Source organism: Myotis lucifugus, unplaced genomic scaffold, assembly GCF_000147115.1.
Source record: "Myotis lucifugus unplaced genomic scaffold, Myoluc2.0 scaffold_18, whole genome shotgun sequence".
NCBI lineage: Eukaryota > Metazoa > Chordata > Mammalia > Chiroptera > Vespertilionidae > Myotis > Myotis lucifugus.
The window spans coordinates 8604124-8622785 of record NW_005871066.1 but is presented as its reverse complement, the minus strand read 5'-3'; the positions used below and the strand labels follow the sequence as shown (position 1 = coordinate 8622785).

The window sequence follows — 18662 nt, the reverse complement described above, 5'->3', positions numbered from 1 at the left end:
AAACGATTAATCCCTTTTGCCCAGGGGGGTTTTTTCCTAAGATCTTAAATTTCAACCAGGGGGCTTTTCTACCAGGGAATAAAAAGTTTATCACCTTCTGCCAACCCAGAAAATGAAATTGGAATAAACCGTCTTAACAACAGGATAAAAGAACCTGCCTTATCTTGACAGTTTCTTAATAAGCTATACTAGAGCCCTGGGCCATAAAATTTGGCAAGCGGGGGGGGGGGGGGGGCAGTCCTTCAGCCCAGCCTGCGCCCTCTCGCAGTCCAGAAGCCCTTGGAGGATGTCTGACTGACAGCTTAGGCCTGCTCCCTGCAGCCTACCGGTCGTTACGCTGTTCGGTCAATTTGCATATTAGCCTTTTATTATATGCTAGAGGCCTGGAGCATGAAATTCGTGCACAGAGGGAAGGGGATGTCCCTCAGTCGGCCTGCACCCTCTCCAATCTGGGACCCCTCGGAGGATGTGCGAAGGCCGGTTTAGGCCAGCCCGATCGACCCCAATGGCCCTCCCCTGCCAGCCCGATCGCCCCCAACTGCCCTCCCCTGCCGGCCATATTGTGGTGGCCATCTTGTGGCAGCTATCTTGTGATGACATGGGGGCAGCCATCTTGTGATAACATGGAGGTGGCCATCTTGTGATGACGTGGGGCGGCCATCTTGTGACATCGCGCAATGCCACGTAGGCTTTTATTATATAGGAAGATTGCAGGCACCAGCAGTTCCAGTTTCTGCTTGTATAAGAAATGGCCTTGACCATGTCTTCAGTTGACAGGTTACCCAACTGCAGGAATTTGGCTAGAACTCACCAGTTCAAGCACACTGACACTAAAGATCCATATCTGGACCAGCAAGGATACTGCCTGCCTGTCCACAGTTTCTCCTCCTGATCTCTTTGTTCTGCGTTTCCTCCCTCTCGCTATAAAAATCCCTGCTTGCACTGAGATGCTAAGATGGCTTTGGACAAGAGTCTCCCATCTTCTCAAGATGCTAGCACTCCAATAAACCCCTTTCCTTTTTCACTAGCATCTGTCTCACGAGTTTGGTTTTCGTAGTGGCAGGCAGTCAAACCTTGGTTCTGGTTACAATTCATCATATTAACAAACTAAGATGAAAAGCATGTGATCATAATAAATAAATGCAGAAAAAGCATCAGGTTGGTGAATAAATATTATTATCTGGAAATTATGACAGAAAACTAACAGACACAAAGCTTAGAAATCATCTTGGAAATAACTACCACCCAAAGATAATTAAAGCAGCAGATTTCATATACGGAATATTTTGAATCTTCATTGTGATAGGTTCAGGCTCCTCATCTTTTGAATAAAGTACATTCATTTTTTGTCAAATCCCTGGATTATATTTTATTATATCCAGATCTTCTTTTTCTAAACATGAACATTTATAATCAGAAAGAACATGTTCCTAGCTAGAAAAATTTCCCTTTAGATATTTTCTTCCAAAATACTACTTACTTAGACAATCTGTTACATTGTATAGACTCTTCACTCTACAGATGGTTGAATTTCCTTAATATTTTGTGTCTATAATTTTAAGTACTATAGTACACATCAGGGACTGTATGTGCTTTATAAATGGCAGCTGCTTTACAAACAACTTAACTTTGGAGTTCTCACAAAGGTAGTTACTAAAATAATAATGCTATTAGTAGTAACAGACCACTCAGAATGTGAAATATCAATGAGATTTTTGCTTAAAAATATTATACTTCTTCTCAGTAGTTTCTTTGACTACACAAGCCAGATAGGTCCCACAAGATAAGAACTGAAAAGCATGACTGGATTTGGTAATTAAGAGGTAGGTCACTGCTTACTTTAATGAGGACAATTTCAATAGAATGGTGGAAGATAACTATAGTGCACCTACTTGAGAGATTAACAGTATGAAAATGAAGATGAAGTTTGGATAAAAAGAGGAGAGATTAAATAGTAACTAAAGAGAAAATCTCTAGTTTTGTTTTTAGTTTTATTAAGGCAATTTGAATAGGTTTCTAACTCAGGGGAAAAATTTTTTTAAAAAGGAGAAATGCAAGCCTGGCCAGCATGGCTCAGTGGTTGAGTGTCGACCTATGAAACAGGAGGTCACGATTTGATTCCCAGTCAGGGCACATGCCCGGGTTGTGGGCTCGATCCCCAGTGTGGGGCATGCAGGAGGCAGCCAATCAATGATTCTCTCTCATCAATGATGTTTCTCTCTCTCCCTCTCTCTTCCTCTCTGAAATAAAAAAAAAAAAATAAAATATAAAATATATATATATGTATTTGAAAAAGGGACAAATGCAAGATAGAAAAAAGGAAAGTTCAGTTGGTTAGAGCATCATCCCGATACACCAAGGTGGGTTTGATCTTGGGTCGGGGCATATACAAGAAGCAACCAATGAATGTATAAATAAGTGGAACAACAAATCAATGTTTCTTTCTTTCTCTTTCTCCCTTCCACCCACATTCCTTGTTCTAAGATCAATGAATAAAAATTTTAAAAAAAGAGAGAGAGAAGTATGAAGGATATTGCTGAGACAATGGGGTAACAACCACAGAACCAGCCAGCTCCAGATTGCTGGAAGCAGAACCTCTCCTCCCCCTTTTGACTCTCTGGAAAACTTGTCTTCATTAACTTACTAAAAACCAGGCGGGGTTTGGGGGATGAGGAGGAGATGCACATTGCTAGGCACAATTGGTGCCATGTGTAAACTGAGCCTTCAGGACTGTGCATACCCCAACTTTTCCTAGAAGTTGTCACACCTTTTCTAAGAACTCGCCACCCTTATCATTGCCCTTGATCCCACTTACCTACTCTGAACCCCTTACAGGCTCCCAAACCTCCCCAACTCAGGGAGAAGGTGCTTTTAGAGCAAGAATTCACCCTTCTCCATGCCTTGATCCACTTTACCAAACTCCATCTCATTCTATTGGTGCAAGAGGCACTGGGCAGAAGGACCTTGGTTTGGGTCCCAGACCGGGAGGGATCAGTTACATTTTTAATCACTGTTCTTAAAACTTCTGTTTCTGATCAAGATGGAGTAACGGGGACCAGAATTACCCTTCTATCTAAAACAATCAAAACCCAAAACACACTTAACATCATGCAATAAAGACAGTATTCCTTCTGAGACAAAAACAAAGGAAGTGCACCCTACAATCACCACAGCTAATTTCATAGCAGGAGTGGCTGGCTATGGCACAGGAAGGGAAAGAGACCCATCTACCCTTACTGGCCAGGAGACCAGGAACACAAAAGCCACTAGAGTACACAGGACATAATACCAGAGAAGAGAGAGATGCATGAAAAGAACTGCAGAAACTTGCAAATGGTTCCCTTTGAGAGTATCCAGTTAAATACTAATCAGCACATGCACATGAGGAAATTTCCAGAGCCTGGGAGAAAAAAACTCTGCAAAGTTTAGAGAGACTATACCGGTTACACAAAACTTCAGAGTACCTGTTCCCAAAAGCCAGGCTGGAAAATCTCAAATTCAGCATTTGGTAGAGTACCAAGAAGAGTCTTGCCTCAGCAGTGAGAAATAATTAGCCCTAAACACGGCTAAGTTTTGCTAATAAATCATAAAAGCAAGACTCAAAGGGATCAAAATGTTTCTCAGTAACTTGATAGTATCCAGAATAAGAATAATTACAAGGAGATAAAAGTATTCACTACCAAAGTAAAATTAAAATCAAAATTCAATCAAAAACCTCAGTCAAAATTATTAGTCATGCAGAAAAGTAGGAAAAAAAATGTATCTATAATGAGAAGAAAATCCAATTGACCAGACCTAGAACTGACATAGGTGATCAAATCAGTGGTAAGTGCATTTCTGTTCTAGTTTCACTCCCTAGAGTTACATTTTCTTAATATGTGTACGACTTGTTGAAATGAAGTTTACATTAGGCAATTTCTACTAAAAAATGTGATAGGTCAAATGTGCTAAATAAACAATACTGGAAGGTGTAATGGTTAAAGGTTTAACATTTTCAAGTATGCTAAAGGCTATTTTTTGGTACATTCCTGTCTCACTGAGAGAAGAGATATTCAAAGTACAAACTAAATTTAATTTAAGAAATAAAATATTGACTATAACAGCTTGAAGATTTTAAAAAGGTTTTTAAAGTGATAAAATACAGTTTTAATGAATGCCTGAGAACAGATACATTGCAACAGCCATAAATGGACTTTTACATTTGCTTTCTTTTATTCTAAAAACTGAGGTTTTATTAAATTTTGTAATTATGCTTACATATTTTGTAGGCATATTTACTCTTGTATTTTCTTACTGGTTTATTAGTAATCAGCTTACAATGTGAACAAAACTTCATGATGATGACTGGTCTCATGAAAACCCATTACTTTCATCATGAAGTTAGGAACTAGTAAAAATGTATTTATATAATACTACACCTGAATATTTTTAAAACTACCTCCTAAAATAATTTATGAATTTTAACTTTCAAGCACACATGTCAGACTCTAAAAATGCTCATTTCATTGAACAACTCTGAGTAATTACTGAATCAAAGACATAGATATATAGATGTTATTTCACTATTCTTTTAACATTTCATATGTTTGGGGGGGAAAATAAGGTGACAATAGCGTGCAGCTAAATACTGCCTGTAGAAAAAAATTTAGCATAAACACTTAAATTAGAAAAGCAAAGTTTAAATTAATAATCTAAACTTAGGTTTAATAAACAAGAAAATGAGCAAATCAAACCCAAAGCAAATAAATGAAAATATATAATATACATAAGAGCAGAAATCAATAAAATAGAAAATAGAGAAAAATCAATGAAACCAAATATTGGTTTCTGAGAAGATGAATAAAATTAATAAACCTCTACTCATAATTATTAGAAAAAAAGAGATGAAACTAATGATATCAGGAATGAGATATGGAACATCACATCAGATTCCTCAGACATGCAAAGGGTAATAAGGAAGCATAAAGCAACTTTATTCCCATAAATAAGAACACCTCAACAAACTGAAAAAAAAGCTTTGAAAGACATAAACTACCAAAGCTCATTCAAGAAGAAATAATTGAAATAATCCTATACTTATGAAAGAAGTTGAATTTGTAGTTAAAACCTTCCCACAGAGAAAATTCCAGGCCCATATAACTTCTTTGGTGAATTCGACCAAAGATTGATTTAAGGAAAAAATAATACTAATTCTACACAAACTGCTTGAGAAACTGAAGAGGAGGAAATACTTCCCAACATATTTTCTGAGGTATTCATTACCCTCATACTAAAATTGGAAAAAGAAATTACAAGAAAACTAAAGATCCAAGGTTTGTTTGTTTTTTAAGCAATTTAAACCCAACAACATGTGAAGTGGATAATGAATCATGACCATGTGAGTTTTATCCACGAATGTAAGTCAGGTTCAAAACTTGAAAAGTCAACATAATTCATGATATTAACAGATTAAAATAACTAAAACTATTTGATTATCTAAATGGATGCAAAAAAAAGCATTAAAAAGATCAACTACTTTCCCTCAAACAACAAGAAAAAGAAAGGAACTTCTTCATCCTGAGTAGTTAAGGGAATCACTGAAACACCTGCAGGTAAGATCATATAAAGGTTAACTGAATTCTATCTCAGTAAGATAGTAAGCAATGTAGAAGCTATTTTAACTCTACACTGTATTAGAGGTATCAGCCAGTGTATTAAGGAAAAAAAATAGGATGCTAGATTAAAAAAGAAATTGTCTGTATTTGCAGACCATATCATCATCAATACACAAAATCATTTTAAAAATCTTCAAGAACTACTAGAACTAATAAGTAAGGTTAGCAAAGTCAAGAATACAAGGTCGGTATATAAAAATCAAATGTATTTCTACATTCTAACAATGGACAATTCTAAAGAGAAAATTTAAAAAAACAGTATCATTAATAATAAATTCAAAATATATGAAATCATAATAAATTTAAGAACAGATTTGCTAGACGTGCAGACTGAAAACTGTACACCACATTGATAAGAGGCAATGTATAAGAACTGATCAATGGTAAGATATAGCACAAATGTGGATCAGAAGACTCAATATTGTTAAGATGCCAATTCATCACAAATTGCTCTGTAGAGTCAATGCAATCCTAATCAAAATCCTAGGAGACATTTTTATAGGCAGGGTATAGAAATTAACCTTAACCTTTATATCATATTCACAAATTAACTATAAAGAACCTCGTAATACTTCTAGGATAAAATATAGGAGGAAATACCTCTGGCCTTGAATTAGACAAATATTTCTTCGATTAAAAAAACTCCCACAAATTATAAAAGAAAAATTGATAAATGTGACTTTACCAAAATTAAAAACTGTTGTCATTTGGAAGACATTGTAAAGACAATAAAATGGCAAACCACAGATGGGAGGGATATATTTGTAAAACACCCATCTGAAAAAGAACTTTGAGTCTACAATATATAAAGATCTTTTAAGACTTAATAATAGAATAAGCAATAAACTTTTAAAAAACCAACTAAACTAAAAGACAATGATCTTGACAAACACATAACCAAAGTAGATATACAGATGGTAGGTAAGTATGTGAAAATATGGCCAAAAATCATTAGTCTTTAGGCTAATGGAAATTAAAACCATAATTAAAATCTACTATAACACTCACAAGAAGAGCTAAAATTAAAATGACTAACAATATTATGGGCTGATAAAAATGTAGAGCAATTGGAATTATCATAATTATTGATGGGAATGTAAAATGGTACATATATCTTGGAAAATAGTTTAGCAATTATTTACAAAATTAAACACATACTTATCAAATTATCAGGAAATCCCAATCTTATGTATTTACCCAAGAGAATGAAGACATATGTATGCAAAAAGATGTGTCAGTAAATGACTGTAGTTAGCTTTACTCATAATAACCCAAAACTGTAGCAACCCAATTGTTCTTCAACTGAAGAATGGATAAATTGTAGTTTATATCTATACAATGGAATACAAATCAGCAATAAAAAGGAAATGCACTACTGATATATGCTACAACATGGATGCATCTTAAAATAATTATCCAATATAATAAAACCCTAATATGCAAATTGACTGAACAGCGGAAAGACCAGTTGCTATGATGCGCACTGACCACCATGGGGCAGACGCTCAATGCAGGAGCTGCTTCCTGGTGGTCAGTGCGCTCCCACAGGGGAAGCGCCGCTCAGCCAGAAGCCAGGCTCATGGCCGGCAAGTGCAGCTGCAGTGGCTGGAGCCTTTCCCACCTCGATGGCAGTGCTAAGAACCCCTGGCAGGGAGCAGGCCTAAGCCGGCAGGAGGACATCCCTCAAGGGCTCCTGGACTAAGAGAGGGTGCCAGCCGGGCTGAGGAACCCCCTCCCCCACCCCGCAGTGCATGAATGCCGTGCACCGGGCCTCTAGTACTGATATAAAAGAATGCACACTGCATGATTCCAGTTTAATGAAAATCTAGGAAAAACTAACTTATATGCCAGAAGCTAAAAGGTGGGAGGAGATTAACTACAAAAGTACATGAGAAAAATTTCAGAAGTGATGAAAATGTTCTATATCTCAATTGTGATGGAGGTAATAAGGATATAAACAGGTGTCAAAACTCATAGAATTTTCTGCTTAAAATTGGTGACTTTTACTGTATTGAATTATTATCTCAGAAGAAGCTGACCAAAACAGATACCTAATGCAGGGAGATGTACTAGTAGTAAAGTATCTCTGAGTAGTGTGATTATAGAAGTAAATGAAATAAATCTGCACTAAATAAATTCTCTGCTTAAGTTTTGTTTGGCCACACATTAATGGAGACCTCTTGTATGGATACAGCCTTGTTGCATATTTCCCTAGAAATAGAAGTAGGGAGGTGGGTAGTGAGATTTATTCAACCTTGTGTTGCCAGTGACTAGGTAATACAGGGTGTCCCCCCAAAATGTATATACACTAACAGCTGATAGCTCAATTAATGTTTTTTTTCTTTTTTTTCTGATTTAACCCATTGTAATTCATAATGGGTGAAAAGTGTGTATAAGTTTTTAGGGGACACCCTATATTTTTCTGTACTAGGTACTTTCAGTCAAAGTTTGTGAATAAAAATTTAACTACACACAAACTCTCAAAACACTTTAAAAAGCCTAGGTTCATTCAATATTCTTACATTCAGTAATTAGGCAATAACATTCATAAGGTATTAGCTAGCTTGTATATTTCATTGTTTAGAACTACCCTGCACAATTATTTCATGGCAAAAGCAAATAAAGAGAGTTTTGTGGATCACATTTGGATGAGCAACTTTTAATTCATGATACAGGTATTTCATCAGTTCATTCCTTCAATCTTTTGCTTTTTTTTTTGTTTTGTTAATCCTCACCCAAGGATACTTTTTCTATTGGTTCTTAGAGAGAGTGAAGGGGAGGGAGGGAGAGAGGAGAGAAAGAGAAACACTGATATAAGAGAAACACATCAATTGGTTGCTTCCCTGCAGGCACTGCAACCAAGGCTGGAATAGAACCTGCAACCCAGGTGCTGCCTCCCCCTTTTTTAAAATATATTTTTATTGATTTCAGAGAGGAAGGGAGAGGGAGAGAGAGATTCCTTGATTTGGAATTGAACCCAAGATCCTTCATTGCACAAGCCAATGCTCCAACCACTGAGCATAGCAGCCAGGGCTAAATGACTGTGTGTTTTTTCAACAATAAGGAAAATATTTTAATATTTTTTAGTTAGGAAAATAATTCTATAAGCATTAACTAAATTCTTCAACATCAATTTCTTTATACCCTTTACACATAGGAAAAATTAAGACAGAATTCCTCTATGTTTGAATTATGGAGAATTAACTTATTCTTTGAAGAATTTTATTCCAAGTAATAAATATTAAAAATGTAAAAAAAAAAAGTTATCTGCTGCTTATAAAACTGAATATATGGCTAACTTAAGAAATGACAATATGTTTTATAAACCAATAGAGGAAAACTTCTTGACATTAAATTTTAAAGTAACTAAACAATTTTAAAATGAATTTACATTGTGGAATTGTGTACCTGAAACCTGTATAATTTTGTTAACCAATATCACCCCAATAAATTCAATAAAAAGGAAAAAAAGAAGTGAATTTGCAAAATAAATAGTATACTTACAATTTGTTGCCACTTGAAATTGAGAGTAAAGTGCTTGAGTAACTGAATTCCAAAATGTGTATAAAATTTCAGACTGTCCATCCTGTGACCCCAAAAAAGAGATTTATTCATTAATTTTAAAAAACTATAATGGATAAGATGTAATGTGAAAATGTATTTCAATGTATTGAAATGAAAATTTCTAAGGCAACTACCAAACAATGGAATTATTAAGTAACAAAGTGGAATATAGATCATATCTCAAGTTCAGGTAAACAATCATCCTCCTGCTCTACTTACTAGATGTGTGAGTTTGGGCAAGTTGCTTACTCTTTCCATCTGTAAAATGGAGATGATAACAGTACCTGCATTGCAGGATTTTTTGTTGTTGTTATTGTTTGTCCTTTTTTTCCTCTTTATTTATTTTCACTGCAGAATTATGAAGATTTAAGAAGGCTGTAAAAGTTAAGTCTTGGGACAGTTCCTGACATATAATAAACCCTCAATGAATGTTAATTATCACAATTATTATCATCACCTTCTGAAATAAAAAAGGAACTTCTGTGACCATAACAAAATGATGGACAAAGCATGCTCAGACTAAGAAGAACCATCGGATATAATCCGCCAATTATAAAAGAGAACGGCCTGAAACACAGATACAGTTTTGTTTTGTTTGCTTTAAGACTGGAATGACTACTACTTAGCTGAGCACAATATTTTTTCATTCAACTTGGGGTACATATTTTAGAAAGTAACTATTAAAAAGAGATAATATTAGTTCAAATTTCATTTGTTAAATCAAGACAAAGTACTTTGAGATTGTTAAAACAGAATCACACTTCCAGAAATTTTACCAAGTACTTTTTAAAAAAATCCAACATCCATTCCTGATAAAAACTTTCAGCAAACTAGGAATAGAAAGGAGCTTTCTCAACCTGCCAAAAGGCATTTATGAACAATGAAATTATAAAATCATGCATAATGGAGAAGATGGAGTGCTTCACCCCCAAAATTAGGGAGAAAACAATGATTTCTTTCGGCTCTCATTAATTCTATTAATATTCAATGAACAAGAAAATGGCTTCCACCTAGTACAACAAATAAGAAAAAGACTTCAGTTTGGAAAGGGAAAATGGTCTTTATTTATAGATGAATTGATCATCTATGTAAATAATTTGATGGAATCTACAAGAAAGTGACCTGAACTAGTAAGTGATATTTTACAAGATTACAGAATACAAGATCAATATACAAAAATCTGTTGTACTTTTACATATAATTAGTAATGTGTAATTGAGAATTGAAATTTAATAAGTCCATATACAGTAACATCAAAGAATAAGAAATACGAATAAATCTGTTAAAAGATGAACAACATCTGAAAACTATCTTATTGAGAGAAAGTAAAGAAGATCTAAATAAGTAGAGGTATCTATCTTACTTGTGGGTAGATAGATTCACTATTGTTAAGATGTCCATTCTTCCCAAATTGATCTATAATCTCAATAGGTGTTTTGGAGAAATTGACAGGCTGATTCCAAAAGTCAAATAGAAATACAAAGAACCTGGGAAGCCCAACACAACTTTGAAAAAGAAAAGCAAAACTAGAGAGCTAACAATATCCGATTACAAGACTTTTTATAAAACTACAGTATTTAAGGAAGTGTGGGGTTAGCAAAAAGTTAAAGACTTATATCGTTGGTACAGAATAGAGCCCAAAAATATACTCAGGCATATATTCAGTGGTGACATAATAGTCTTTTTAATAAGTAGTGCTGAACCATTTGAATACCCAAATGTTAAGCCTGAAATCCTAAGACTTATAGAAGAAAACAATAAAACTTTGTGATCATGGAATAAGCAAAGATTTCATAGATGCAACACCAAAAGCTCTTTTCATAAAAGAAAAAAATTTTGATATATAGGACTTACTAAAAATTAAAAATTTCTGCTTTCTAAAATACTCCAATAAGAGAATATAAGACAAGGCCTAGACTGGCAAAAATATTTGCAAATCACATATCTAATAAAGGGCTTACGTCTAAAAAACTCTCAAAACTCATAAAGAAAACAGATAACCGAGTTTTAAAAATAGGCTAAAAATTTGAATAGACACTTCACAGATAGATATGAAATAAACCCAATTTAAAAGAACTCACCATACCAAGTGCTGGTGTTGGTGAGGATATAGAGCAACTGTAACTCTTATATACTGCTGATGGGAAATGTAAAATTGTTCAAACATTTTGGAAGACCGTTTGACAGTTTCTTAAAAAGTTAAATATTCACGCACCATATGACTAAGCAATAGACTCCTAGGCACTAATCCAGAGAAGAAATAAATGGATATATTTATTTCCATCCAAAGCCTTGTATAAAAGTGTCCTTAACCGTCTACTCCCTCTGTATTCAAATTTTCTTCCTTCTGTATGTTTCAGGTTTCCTCTTCTTGTACGTATTAAGAAGTCATACAGATTAAGGTCCCAGTCATATTGGATTAAGGTCCACCCTAATGACCCCATTTTAATTTACTTTTTTGAAGACCTATCTCCAAATGTGAATTTAAAAATGCTATCTCTGGGTGATATAATTAAATATGGGGCTTCCAATATTATTTTAGGGCAAAGCACTCAGTCTTCTCCATTATGCATGATTTTACCATTTCATTGTTCATAAATGCCTTTTAGCAGGTTGAGAAAGCTCCTTTCTATTCCTAGTTTGCTAAAAGTTCTTATCAGGAATGAAAGATTTTATCAAGTGCTTTTTCTGCATATATTGAGATGATATGGTTTTCTTTTTTTGTTTGTTGGCTTTCCTTTTCCAATTAGTTTTATACTAAAACAGCAATTAATCCTCCACAAATTTTACTCTCTCATATTTTCCATACCCATGTCTTTATGCTATTTTCTGGATAATTTAATAAATTCTATCTGCTAGGCTGCTAATTCATTCTCTGGCTTTATGTAATATCTGTTTAAGACATCTGCTAAATTTTTTATTTTAATAATTTCATTTTTAATTTCTAAATGTTCTATTTGGTTCCTTTTTTATCTAAATGGTCTTTTGAAATAATACTTTGTGTCTCATTTTTATTCCATTTTTTTATTTCTAAAATATATCAGGTAGAAATATTTTAAGTTTTCAGCAGATCATTCTAAACTCTAAAGTCCATACTATAAAAGTTCTTTAGGAATCTAAAATCTGTCTTGCATTGTCTTTATTTTTCCTTCTGACTCTCAGTCATACTTCTACTTTATTTATAGGGCTAGGTGATTTTTTACTGTGAGCTCATATCTGGCTGACCTTAATACATGGAGAATCCTGATGGCTAAACTAGAAATGCTTCCCTCCACAGATGATCTGCGTTTGTTTCTTGTGAAAGTGAAATACTGTTACTGAGGACCATGTTAGCCATTGTCACAGGTATCAGCTTTTGTGCAAGACTATCTGGTTTATTCTTCTATCTCCTTATATTTATTTGTTTGTTTGTTTATCCTCACCTGAGGATGTGTTTACTGATTTGGGGGGGGGGGGGAGATGTAGGGAGGAAGGTAGAGAGAGAGACAGAGAAAGAGAAAGAGAGATACATCAAGGTGAGAGAGAAACATTGATCTGTTGCCTCTCATATGTGCCCCCACCAGGATCAAACCCACAATCTCGGTATATGCCCTTACCAAGAATCAAACCTGCAACCTTCTGGTGTGCTAGATGACGCTCCAATCGACCAAGCCACACCAGCCAGGGCATTCTTCTATGTTTTCAGAGCCCCAGAGACCTACTGGACTGATCCTATCATTGACATGAACATTTGATCCTGGGGCTACCAGGTTTTGTAATGACATACCTCACAAATCTCCACTAAAATTTCAACCACTTTACCTGTTTATGTATATGTATATGTATATGTATATGTATATGTATATGTATATGTATATGTATATGTATATATGTATATATGCCCCTCAGAGATTCTCTTACTTTTTGCAGGCCCAACAGTACATTCAAAATGATGCTTTTCTAATTTATCTAGAATTTGTGCATACCAAGAATGTTAAATGTTCAATTTTTTAAAAAATACAATTCCATCAATATAAACCTTTTCTATAAAAACAAAAAAGGGGGAGAAGAATGTTATATGTTAAATTTTTAAAAAAATACAATTCCATCAATAGAATTTGTGCATACCATAGTGAGAGGGCCCTTAAGAATATCTGGTTCCTATACAAGTAAAAGCATAAATCTAACCTTTGCAGATAAAGAATCTCTGTAGATAATATCTGACTTAAATACTTAACTGACTATTGCTACTTGATTTTTTAAAATATATTTATATGTATATTTTTATTTCAGAGAGGAAGGGAGAGGGAGAGATAGAAACATCAATGATGAGAGAGAATCATAGATCGGCTGCCTCCTGTATGCCCCCTTCTGGGGATTGAGCCTGCCACCCCGGCACGTGCCCTTTACCAGAATTGAACCCGGGACCAGTCAGTCCCCAGGCTGACACTCTATCCACTGAGCCAAACTGGCTAAGGTGCTACTTGATTTTTTAAATCAAATTGAGATGGCACAGGTAAATTGTTTTTTTCTCATAAAATTAAAAAGATTTCACATTTGGGTGCCCTAAAATTTTGCTCAGTCTCGAATGCTATAATGAAATCATTTGCTATGTCTAAAAAAGAAAAAACACACATTAGTTTTCATAGTTAAAATTCTCATTAGTACTATAGCTACTCAACATGCTGAACACATCCCAAATTTAGCCTAATACATCCTACACACATGATTACAAGATTCTGTTCAATGATAAAAATTGCTGGCTTAGAAAATGAAAGTATCATATCTACACTCCCACATACAGCTAAACTGGCTTAATTCCATAGATGAGACTCTAAAACCTGTTTTTGACTATGTGGATCCTGAATAATTTGTCAATAATTTGCTTCATTCACTTTCAAACAAAATGTTAAATAATATTGATGATTATATAGTAATACTGTAACTCAACTTGTTTTAAAAGATACTAATATTAGACTTTTGATATGTAAAAAATAAAGTCTAAAATTCCAATTTAAAATGAAATTACTCATTCAAGTAAACTATAGAAAATACAGTATAGAGCTTGTCTCAGGTGGGCGTTCACCAAGGAGAAGGCCATGTTCAGTTTGAGTGCCAAAATCGTGAAGCCCAATGGTGAGAAGCCAGATGAGTTCGAGTCCAGCATCTCCCAGGCTCTGCTGGGGCTGGAGATGAACTCAGACTTCAAGGCCCAGCTAATGGAGCTGAACTGAACCAGTAACAACGACCAAGGAAACTGAAATTGGTGGCTGTTGGAAAGCTATGATAATCTTTGTTCTAGTAAGTTCCTCAACTGAAGTCTTTCCAGAAAACACAAGTTCAGCTGGTATGTAAGTTGGAGACGTTAAGTGGGAAGCACATTGTCTTTATCATTCTGCCTAAGTCAACTCAACAAAGCCGGACAAAGAATAAGCAAAAGAGTCCCAGGAACCGGACCCTAACAGCCGTGCACAATACCATCCTGGGGTCTTGGTTTACCCAAGAGAAATTGTGGGTGAGAAAATCCACATGAAACTGGATGGCAGCTGGCTCATAAAGGTTCATTTGGATAAAGCTCAGCAGAACAACGTGGAATACAAGGTTGAAACCTTTTCTGGTGTCTATAAGAAGCTCACGGGCAAGTGTGTTAATTTTAAATTCCCAGAGTTTCATTTGTAAATAAAAATGACTAAATAAAATATTGTTCTCGGTGAAAAGAAAGAACATAAAAGATAGAAGAGGAAAAAAGTATATTACACACTTAAATGCCGTAAATAATTAATCTGATTAATAGGTATGAATGTGTCTTTTCAAACTATAGTATGAACTGAAAATAATAAGCTAATTTTATAAATTTACAGGGAATTTATTAAATTAAGCAGAAGCAAAATTAGTTATCTTAACTAAGGAAAAGCTTTGAAAAGGTTCCACATTTAAACTATGTTCCTAAGATTTAGTATTTCCAATATAATTGGTTGTTCTATTTTATACTCAACCCACTTATGCCCTCTTCACACCTTGATGTGTTCCTAATAGCACAATTAATATCTACATATCAAGATGAAATCATATATCCCTATTCCTAATAATCCTTTTTAAAAATATATATTTTATTGATTTTTTACAGAGAGGAAGGGAAGGGATAGAGAGTTAGAAACATCGATGAGAGAGAAACATCGATCAGCTGCCTCCCGCACACTCCCTACTGGGTATGTGCCCACAACCAAGGTATATGCCCTTGACCGGAATCGAACCTGGGACCCTTGAGTCTGCAGGCCGATGTTCTATCCACTGAGTCAAACCAGTTAGGGCCCTAATAATCCTTTTTAATCGATAATAATACACAGGCATTTAAAACCTGATCCACATAAGCTGCCAATGCCCATTCACTATAATAACTGAATGTTGATGGGAAGTGATACGAGTTTTTTAAAATATATATTTTTATTAATTTCAGAGAGGAAGGGAGAGCGGGAGAGAGAGAGAAACATCAATGATGAAAGAGAATCATTGATTGGCTGCCTCTTACATATCCTACATGGGATTGAGCCCGCAACCTGGGCCAAGACTCCTAGTTTACAGGTCAACACTCAACCACTGAGCCACTCTGGCCAGGCTGATATGAGTTTTTAATGTTGAAACTTTGCTCAATGCAATAACATCACAAACATAAGCCTCTTTAAATGGCACTATTCCTTTTTTATTTTTTAGACTCTCTTGGGTATAATGGGTTCATTATAATTGTTCCAATGTTGTTAGCAGAATATTAAGTAAACTATTAAAAAGAAACAAAACATATACAAAAGATTAGATAGTAAAAGCTTGAAAACAAGCCACTCCATTTAAAGACTAAATTAATTTGGGTAGAAAGATGCCCAAAATAAGAAGAAATGATTAACACTACATGTGCAGTTGCTTGCCTATAATAATGAAGACCCGATATTAGTTATCCCATCTACTAGGAAATGTAAAAAACTAATAACTATGTACCAATTGGCAAAAGCATCTTATTGTTTCTTTCACATAATTAAAAGCCAAATATGAAGCAGGATAATTTAAGTAGGTATATAGTATATGTGCAGAAAAAAGTTAACAGAGTAGGTCTGAGACTGCTGTAGTTAAAAATGCCTGCTTAGCCCTAACCGGTTTGGCTCAGCGGATAGAGCATCGGCCTGCGAACTCAAGGGTCCCAGGTTCGATTCCGGTCAAGGGCATGTACCTTGGTTGCGGGCACATCCAGTGGGGAGTGTGCAGGAGGTAGCTGATCGATGCTTCTCTCTCATCGATGTTTTTAACTCTCTATCCCTTCTCCCTTCCTCTCTGTAAAAAATCAATAAAATATGTATTTTTTAAAAAATGCCTGCTTACAAGACTGGTCCTTACCTGGCATCTTGGATTTTGAGAGGATCCTCATGATTCTCTGATAGAAGTGCTGACTGCATATAAACTGCTTGTACAAATAATATGTGCTGAACACCTGCTTTCCTTTGGGAAATCTAGAGTTTTGGTACGTGCTAGGCCCTGACCTCTGATGAAAACCCTGGTCTTCTAGGCTCAAAATGAGCTTCCCTGGAAGACATTTCATGTCTGATGTCACAATTCATTGGCAGAGAAATGAAGGGTGTCCTGTGTAACTCTAAGGGGAGAGGACTCTAGGAAGCTTGCACCTGGTTTCCTCCAGACTTCACCATATACACATTTCCCTTTGCTAATTTTACTCCATATACTTGCACTATAATAAATCATAGCCACGAGCATGACTATATGTTGAGTGCTGTGAATGCTCCTAATGCATCACCAAACTTGAAGGTAGTTTTGGAAATCCCCAACATGATACATAAAATATTTAAACTTTTAAACTACGAAGGAAACTACATATACCATGACACTGGAACCTTAGAGAATTTTTTTCTTTGGAGCCCCAGGTATTAATATTTAATGGTGAATAATCAGTTATTCTATTAATTATTATCAAAAACGTATCAAAAAGAATGAATAAAATGTAGTCAGGGTTTCCCATGCCAAGAAAGAATTCTTACTGCTCATCCAGCCAGCAGATCAGTGGATGATAGGAGAGTGATTTCAGAATTTGGAAAATGAATATAGTAATGTGTTATTTATGAAAAATTAGCAATTGAATGGATCTTACTATCTTTAGTGGAGATTTTATAAGACACTATAATAACCACTAATTAAATCTCTTATTTACCAAAAAGTTTCATCTTATTCTTTAGTGGAAATTTAAAGGACATTTACAATGAATTATTTACATAAAAAAGGGAAATTACTATATGCATTTCAAAAATTAAAGAATATTGCTTCTAGAAACTACTCAATAAACAAACCTGTTTAAACATATATTGCAAAATAAAAATTTGTGGTTGTCAAGAAATATACTTATTTTCCTATAGCTATTTGACATGTAGCCTCTCTGTAAGATATAAACACAGATAACACTAACTCGTTATCTCTTTGCAGTTTTCAACAAAGAGACAAAAATGTTTTCATTTAAACATACCTTAACTATTTCGTCAATGAAACAAATGTGAGAAACAGGATCTCTCTTCTTGGCTAATATTTTTTGTAGATGTTGTACCTAAAAAGGGGAAGAGAGGAAAATGTATATAATTAGGTATTTTCAAATGAAACAAGTATGCAGAGTAGGTACCAGAAAAAGCAAGGGAAGGGAAGTGGCATTTGGCAGAGCCTTTCCGTATATGATAATTAGCTACTGTAGTTATTTTGAATACTCAGAGATTCACAGAAACCTTCCCAAGGTCACAGAACTTGAAATAACCAGGAGGTAATCCATAATTAATGTTCTTTTCACTCTCAAAAATACTTACCTGTCCACAAACAGTACAAATATGATCCACAAGTTTCTCCATATTGGTCCAGAGGGAAGCACGAAAAGCTGCAGTGTTTCCTGGAGTTGGCATGGTAGATCGTCCGGGTCCTCCTATTTATATGAGTGACAAAGAAATATAAAAAAATAAAATTTTCTAATTATAACAACTATATATTATTATAAAAAGCATACACGGCCACGTAGCTCAGCTGGTTGGAGCGTCATTCCGATACGTCAAGGTTGCAGGTTCAATCCGTGGTCAGGACACATACAAGAATCAACCAATGAATGCATAAATAAGAGAAACAAAATAGTACTCATCATAATGGATTATAAGAAAACTGATTAATAATTCATGAGTTCATAGTGAAAAATCATGCTTAAAAGGATGGGAAGTGCTGTTTACAGAAGAGTGTCAGGTAATAAATGCAGATGAAATGACAGAATTAGAAAAAAAAATGCCATTTTGAAACTACTAGGAAAGTAATTAATTGAGATAAAGATTATCGGATACAAAAACATCAGGAGAAATGTTACAGGAAACAGGATATTCACATGGACTCAAAGTATGTGCCACAATTACTTAGTAATTACAATGAAAAGAGTATTTCTGCAAG

At 34.9% G+C, this 18662-nt stretch overlaps 1 protein-coding gene and 1 pseudogene across 2 annotated transcripts in view; one reads left to right on the top strand and one right to left on the bottom strand.

The window, feature by feature from the left end:
• COG5 (component of oligomeric golgi complex 5) overlaps positions 1–18662 on the bottom strand; it is a 172125-nt gene that overhangs the window by 61160 nt on the left and 92303 nt on the right. For both annotated transcript variants that reach the window (XM_006085383.3, XM_023751073.1), the window contains exons 9-11: positions 18044–18156; positions 17716–17793; positions 9159–9240 (exon numbers count right to left, since the gene is read on the bottom strand). In XM_006085383.3, coding sequence (XP_006085445.1) covers positions 9159–9240; positions 17716–17793; positions 18044–18156 — 273 coding nt within the window. The remainder of the gene's footprint in view (positions 1–9158; positions 9241–17715; positions 17794–18043; positions 18157–18662) is intronic.
• On the top strand, positions 14268–14876 carry LOC102428236 (annotated as a pseudogene).